Below are 8,024 nucleotides of genomic sequence, written 5' to 3'. Positions count from 1 at the left end.
AAATTTAAAAGAGAACAAACTTGGAAAGTTTCAAGCTTTTAAGCTAAAATTACAACTTTGAAAGATTTGCATCTGCCATATTTCAAAATCCTAAAGGGCTTTCCTAGTGACATTGGAGGTGACATAAATGAACATGATGCATCTTCGTGTGTGTGTGTGTGTGTGTGTGTGTGTGTGTGTGTGTGTGTGTGTACAAAAAAAGAGGAGGGAGAGGCTACACTGACACAGGCAGAGGAAGAGAAAAGGTGTCTATTCTTTATAGCTCTACCTTATTCCCTTGAGACAGGGTTTCTCCTCCTGAAATGTCCCTTTTTAGGTTAGGCTGGCTGACTATACAGCTCTCAGGATCCACCTAACCTGGGAACATGAATGACCATGTGTAGCTTTTTGTTTTTACATGAGTGCTGGGAAATCAATGCTTGCACAGAATGCCTTCTTATCTACCAAGCTATCTACCCAGCCCTGTGACATTTTCTTACTGTATAATAAAAATGAACAAATATTTAGAAGATATACATAGTTGAATTTACTACAATTCCCATGACCACGTAAGAGTATGAAATTCATTGATCTGACCTAAGATTACACATCTTAGGTATACAACTTTTTGGTGTACACCAAGATTCATATGGTAAACCACTTCTGTAAAACTACCAGTTGTTAAGTTGTGCAGAATAAGCAATAATGGTGTTAATTCACTAAAAAAGACCTACAAGGCCAATCTACATCTCACAAATGTAGAAACATGTAAGAATATTAAGTATATTCTGTTAGTTTAGGCATTTTATTTAATAAATTTGTTTTGTTTTTGTGGGTGAGAGTTATTTACTCCTGGCTGTCCTTGAACTTAGTATTTACATTGTAGGATTGCCCCAAACTCACAGAGATTCCCCTGCCTCTGCCTCCTAAATGTATTCCACCATGCCTACCCTAATCTAGGAGTTTTAAACATTTACACGTATATAAAATAGTGTGTTACTCTTTTACATTTTATTTCTGTAGAAGGTAGAATTACGGTTAGGGAGGCAGGATGTTTGTCTAGAATTCCCAAAGCCCTGGGTTGGGTTTCCAGTACCACATAAACTAAACGTTACCAGTGTGACCAGTGTTAGCACTTGGTAGGTGGTGGCAGGAAGATTAGAAGTTCCAGTCATCCTCAGCTGCATAGTTTTAGACAAGGCTGTGATAAATGAGACACTGTCTTAAAAGAAACAAAACTAGCTATTTTCCATAAAATATACGTATTTTGTGCTACATGTAATGAGTTCTTATTTAAACTTAGGAAGATCGTAAGACTTTCTTAATTTGTAATATGGAATATAAATAAGTATAACTCACATAAGCAAAAGCTCTGTGGTTCTCAATCACTTTGCAAGTGAATAAAAGAACTCATTTGTGACAAAAATGTTGATACCCGCCATGCTAGTTATCTGTGGTCTAGACCATTGGCCATTGTGACATCACTATCAGATAAGGACCACAGGAAAGATCACATGCAGTAGGCTGTTAATCACAAAGTTCTGAAGTTAGGCTGCTTGGAAGAGGTAAGCCATTTAGCCTGCCTGTTGCTTCCTTTGAGGTTCTCCACAGGGTATTCAATGATGTGACAAAGAAAGAACTCCAGCAAATAAGAAGAGAAAAGCCACACCTGCATAAAAATTGCTTCTTCCCATGATTCCAGTCATGTGTCTCAGCACTTCGGGTCTTATGTCTCAGTAAAAACATGTATAGATTTCACACCAAAAGAGTAAGAGTTGCCGCTGGGCAGGTGTGGACTTCAAATCTCCACAAGATCAGACGATCGCTTAAAAATGTTTACCAGAAATGTAAGTCCCGACACTCATATTCAACCAGCTACCCAACAATGGCTTCTTACGATTGTGACCAAGATACTCTCAGTTTGAATGAAGAAATGACTCTAACATTTATGCTCCAAGACATTAAAACGGGACAAATGGAACTCCTCAGCCAAATGACTGACATTGTCAGTGCGATATCAAATATCCAGGACAAGGTCAACCATTATCAGAATCAGATGGAAGCCCTAGAAACCAGAATAAACATCAGCGAAGACAGACAAGCTACAAGCAACAAAGACATCCTCTCCATGAAAGAAGATATCAACACTCTAAAGAAGAAGATGACAGACCTGGAAAACCAGAATTCTTACTCCAGCGTACACTGTCTAGAGGTCTTGGAGGGAGAAAAAGGTAAAGAAATTGCACAGCTCCTCCAAAAGCTCTTACAACCTGAAACCACGAAGGATACGGCCACCTCTTCAGACACTGTCATCTCTTCAGCAGAGCCAGAGGGAGTGCCCAGTTACCCAGAGCCCACTGATGAGCTTAAGAAAAACACAATGTCATCTCAGCCTATAGTAACGCTGAAGAAAACGAATAGCCTCCAAAATGCATCAATGGGTTGCAAACACGTAAGGCCAAATATTTATATTTACCCTGACTTCAGTACATGGATCAAGCTCACTTTTGTACATGGAGGAAGTTGGAGATTTTTCCTCAATGCCACCAAGTTAGAGGAATTCATCCAGTGGCTTCTGTCTAGGCCAATGATCCTTCCTGAGGAACCACAAATCATACCCCAGAGAGACTATGCCTTCACCGGACCCATTGAGAGGTTGGCCACAGTTTGCCTCTCTCTTTTCAACTATGTTTATTGCCTTTTCGGTTCCTCAAAAGAGGAAATAACTCGACTTTAGAGTTATTTCCTGCTTGGCTTGGTACAAAATAAATGTAGCCTGTTTGCTTCAAGTAGTCCTGTGTGTCTGTGCTGTGACGTCTAGTTTGCTGGCTGTGTGTGTGCCCACGGCCCACTAAGTTCCCACACATACAATGTTGAGTTGTATCGGTCATCTTGGTGGACAACTGTGACCCACTTTCTACCAATGTCTTTGTCCTCTCACAAGTAGTTCATGGAGACTCATCCTGTGTCTCTTCTCATAAATAATCAGAACCAAGAACGAAAGGGTCAACGGAATTGGGAAACATTTGTCAACTTCCACATCAGTCCTGGTGGCCTTGGCAGATAAAAATCTGTGATATGAGATAAAAGTTCAAACAATATAAAGAAAAAATATCCATTTTCAAAAACCACTGAACTTAAGAATATATTGGGGCCAAAGAGGTGGTTCAGATATTAAGAACACATGCTTTTCTTACAGAAAACCATGTGTGTTCCCAACACACATGTCAGTCTGTTGACAACCATTTGTAATATCAATTCCAGGAGATCTGATGCCCACTCTGGCCTAGGTGAACCATCTACATGTACATGCATAAACTCAGGCACATACATAACCATCAAATAAAATCATTTTGTTTACACACATGCACACGTTTATATGTATACATATGAAAGTCCAAGTTATGGCAATATGAATTACAACAGGATATCTTTCTTTCCTCTTTAGCTTCAACTCTGTTAGTCAATTAGATATGAGAGGAAAGGCTAAATACTGTTCATCTTTTCCATTTTCTTGAAAGGAGACAAACACAAGGTCTTGCACATTTGCTACAGAGAAAAAGGCAAAAACTAAAGCTATATTTGTGAAGTAAGTGAACCTCATCACTATATTACTATAAACCTTCACATGGCAAGGTAAGGATTCCAATGAGATGTTCGGGAAAAGCTTCATTGTTAGATGTCATAGATACTTGTTGCTGTAATATTATTTTTCCACATAGCACATGAAGCAGGGGGTTAGAAACATTTCCCTCACTTCTTAACCCACTGAATGAACCATCTTTCCTATGGAGACCATGTTATTAAACTGAAAATATTCTCCACATATATACTAATTTTAATTAGCCCCGGTTAGCCACTGGAGATAGAGAACAAGCAAGCTTTACAGAGGAGGAAGGAATATTGAAAGTATTACAAAAACAAAAACTAGGAGAGTAATACAGGAAACCCAATTCAGTCTGGTATTTATTTTACCACACCAATTTTTTTCATTTATGAATCCAATACTTTGATTCTCCTTTACAAATTTACAGACGTGTATGTACCACAAAGGCCTTTAATACATTGCTTTAAAAATATGCCCATGTGCAATACACCTAATAAAATCAGAGTATATCTTAAATGTGTCATCTTAAATAGTGGACCTCTATGTGTGTTTCAACAGCAAAGGTGAGTACCAGAAGAAGCCAGGTTCCTCGCTCAGCACACCATGTACCCAGCCATGAAGAAAGTAGCCATGGCATAGGCAAATAGTAACATAAATGGCTTCTACAAAAGAAAAGAATCACCAAGTGCATGCTGAGGTATTTAGTGGTTCTGTGTGTTGAGCACATGTCATTATCCACTTCTTGTATATATATATATATCAGAGTTTGTAAGAAACTGCTCTGTAGGAAGAAAACGCATAAAATGTATGCTATGAACCTAAGCTCTAAATCTTAACATTTTTCCTTAATTTTAATTAGGTTTGCTCTGTTTTTTTTGTATAAACAGTACTATATTACTCTGATAGAATGTTTCCCATAGAAACAAGAGATCGTGAAGGGTAAGAGAGAAAACAAAAGACATTCTCTGTACTTTGTACACACAGCACTAAGCAGAATGGATAGAGTAGACAAACAACCCTTAAGGCATGACAGATGGGAATGGGCCACAGAGAGCGAGAGAAGACCTCCCGGTACTGGAGAAAACAGGAGCACTCCTGTGGTCTGTCATAATGTAGGGAGGAGACGAGGGCAGACAGAAGCACAGGAGTGAGGCTGAGAGGGAATGTGGAAAACAGAAGCCAGCAAGCACTGAGTATGTATAAAGTACAGACAAGCTAGTAAGTCCTTCCAGACCTTTATGGACCTCATCTTCTCATCAGGGACTCTTGCTCACAATGCTCATTTTAACCCATATTTTATCTGTATACAAAAGCTGGATTGAGCGCTGCACCCTGCAATCGTAACATTTAGAAGGCTGAGGCAGGAGCATCACAAACTTACTCCAGAATGTCCCAGACAAAATGGACTTTCCTAAGGAAAAAGGAGGAAAGAGGTGAAGAGGGAAGAAAAGGGGAGAAGAGGAGGAGGAGGAGGAGGAGGAGGAGGAGGAGGAGGAGGAAGAAGGGAGAGGAAGGGGAGGAGGAATAGACGAGGAAGAGAGAAAGAATCAAGGTGACTACATGATTTTCTCAAGGCTTCAAGAGATGATTCTGTTCACCCTGGTGAATTAAGTTCCCTCTAAGGAAAACGGCGATTTTGCTTTCTGACAAGATCTCATGTGACTTGCTAAGACTATAATGGAGCTCAAAAGTGCAGGTCTGATTTCACACATCTCTCACGTGCGCAAATCTTGCTCATGTTCCTCTTCCCGTGCCTCGGGGTCTTATCTGTTACCCTCCTTAATTTCCTATTCTTACATGGTTTTTTAATTTTATTTTGTGTGTAGGTGCATACATGCCATGGGGCATGCATGGTACATGCATGGACCAGAGGACAACTTCAAGACTGGGTTCTCTACCTCCACTACTTGAGCTGTGGGTCCTTGGGCCAGGTGGCAAGTGCTTTTCCCAGCTGCACGATCTTGCTGGCTCTCTTCCCCATCTTAATCACTTTTCTGTTGGTTTAGTTTTTATCAACCCCACTTATGATTTTATTCACCTAGTTGATGTCTGTTGTTTCCTTCTCTCTTTGCCTTTCTGGCAAGCTCCTTCGTGAATGGGAGGCCCAGACTCTCTGTTCCTAACGTCTTCCTTTTCTTCTCATGGGTTATATCTTCACCCTAAGGTTCTCTTTGGCTTTTTCTGATTGTTCTTGTGGGTCCTACTTGGTTTTCTTAGCTGACCACGCCCCTAGTCCCAAGTATTCCTCAAAAATATGGATATGTTACAGTTTAAATTAAAGAATCTGTGCGTGATCCAAAATCTTCTGAGATCTTCTGAATTCTTGACCCAAGCAACCTTATATTTGAATAGCTATGAAAAATGCTGCTATAAATATGATTAGACAAGTATATAATCTATACATTCATATACATACTCAGATATGACACCATCGTACTTTCATCAAAACATCTCAGACCATTGTTGCTGTGAATTAAGCACATTTGTTGGGGACGCAGCTAACATGGGGTAAAGAGTGAAGACTTTGGGGGAACAGACCTTAGAACTTATCCAACTTCACTGAATGGATAACTGGAACTGGCCACTGTGCCCACCGTTGTATACGGTGGTGATGTTTCTGACTATATGATTATGGATTTTCTCCCCTTACACCTGGCATTCTTCCGTTTTCGCAACTCTAGATTAAGAGCAATTTCTGTCTTGAGATTGTTGCATTCATTGAGTAAGATCGTGCATTCTGTGTGCCTGGGAAAGCCTGATTTAGCAGAGATTCAATAAAGGGTAGTCATTTCCTTCCCTCTTCAACTAGATGGAAGGGTGTTAAGAAGGGGCAGGAAGATGAATGGGAGCAGGGGCCTTGCCTCAAAGCGCTCCCTTCAGAACTCTGCCTCCTTTTATCAGCCATAAAGGGCTCTAGACAAATAATAAACAAAGTGACAGGCTAAATACAAAAGCTTCAAGCCGACTCTCGACTCCCTTATCCAAAGATAGTGTGATCAGAATAAGACAGGGTGTGAATATCTCCTCCTGATCTGGGCATGCAACCAATATTCCATCATCTGCAACAGCCGCTCGCCAACCTTTAATTGCACTCTATATAAATAAGCAACAAAGGAAAGGACTTGGAAAGAAGAAAGAAGACTGAGTTTAATATGAAGAAATTGACTAAAGTTAAGATTATTTGCTTCAATAAACATATTCACCAAGAGCACTGTTTAAAACAACATTCATCAACATTTATTGAAATCTGACACTGTGCCAGGAACTAGATGGGCTAGGTGTGACCAGCTAGAGATAAAGATACACTCTCACTTCTGAAGAAACACACTTTGAATAGTGCTCTTTCTACCTGCCAATTATGTTGACCTGCTGCTTAGATTCGAACTTAAAACAATTCACTAACCTCATGCAAAATTTGATTCCAGTCTCCCTCCCCATGGGACACAACTTGAGTTCACACACACACACACACACACACACACACACACACACACACACAGAGAGAGAGAGAGAGAGAGAGAGAGAAAGAGAGAGAGAGAGAGAGAGAGAGAGTTAATCCTCAAAACCATAATTTCAACTTTTGCATTATTTTATGCTCTATCAAAAATACAGTGGCCAACATATCAATAGGTGATGCTGGGAAACCACTTGTAAGGTTTCCAACTCAGAAAGCATATCATAAATATATAGTTATGTGTTGGACTTTTGTTACCTTGAAAATATAACAATAAAGGGTCTGATGTGGTAATTATTAATGAAACTGCAAGCCAAGTATCTGTGTAGTCCCATGCTAACATGTATTCAGAAAAAAATCCACAAGAATGGTAGTCCTGACAGCTGACTCTTACCATCTTTGCTCTTTGGAGCATCTGATGGTGGAAGGAAAAGCCGGCAGGTTATAGAGACTAGTAGATGACTTGGGAGTTAGAGACAAATGACAAGAACTAAGTTTGAGAGCTAGGGCAGAAACTCTAGGATTAAGAATCTAAAGTGGGGGAACTCTTGGGTAAGGAAGGAGACAAGGAATATTTTGGCTACTATGCCTGGAGAATAGGGCTGAGGTGGGGTCAAGTGTCCCACAGTGTTACAAGACACTATTGGGTCTGGTGGTGCATGTCTGTCTTCCCAGGACTCCAGAAGTAGAAGTAGGAGAGGCCAGGAGTTCCTAGATGTGCTTAGCTATAGGGCAAGTTCAAGGCCTGCTTGAGTTTCATGAGACCCTATATCAAAAAAACAAAACACAAATAAATAAAATATAGGGTGTGTGTGTTGCACATATTTGTGCATGGGTGTGTAAAAGTCAAAGGACTGTATTATCATTCCTCTGGCACTGTCCCCCTTGTTTGTTCAAACAGGGTCTTTCACCAGATTACTAGATAGACTAGGCTGACTAGCCAATGAGCCTCCAGGATGAATAGAGTGCCCATCTCTATCTGCC

The 8,024-nt window shown here is 40.2% G+C and overlaps 1 protein-coding gene across 1 annotated transcript; it reads left to right on the top strand.

The window, feature by feature from the left end:
• The first annotated feature begins 1,723 nt into the window (after nt 1-1,723).
• Nucleotides 1,724-2,716, top strand: Ccdc54 (coiled-coil domain containing 54). Its single transcript, XM_032899312.1, has one exon. The coding sequence runs from the start codon at nt 1,724-1,726 to the stop codon at nt 2,714-2,716; it is 993 nt and encodes a 330-aa protein (XP_032755203.1).
• Nucleotides 2,717-8,024: the final 5,308 nt, after the last annotated feature.

The sequence above is a fragment of the Rattus rattus genome, chromosome 4, assembly GCF_011064425.1.
Source record: "Rattus rattus isolate New Zealand chromosome 4, Rrattus_CSIRO_v1, whole genome shotgun sequence".
In the NCBI taxonomy this organism is placed as follows: domain Eukaryota; kingdom Metazoa; phylum Chordata; class Mammalia; order Rodentia; family Muridae; genus Rattus; species Rattus rattus.
The sequence above is the reverse complement of the archived record's forward strand: the minus strand, read 5'-3'. Positions and strand labels throughout refer to the sequence as shown.

What these genes read in the sequence shown, in the direction of transcription:
- Ccdc54 (XM_032899312.1), top strand. Translation starts at nt 1,724, where the DNA reads ATGTATAGATTTCACACCAAAAGAGTAAGAGTTGCCGCTGGGCAGGTG.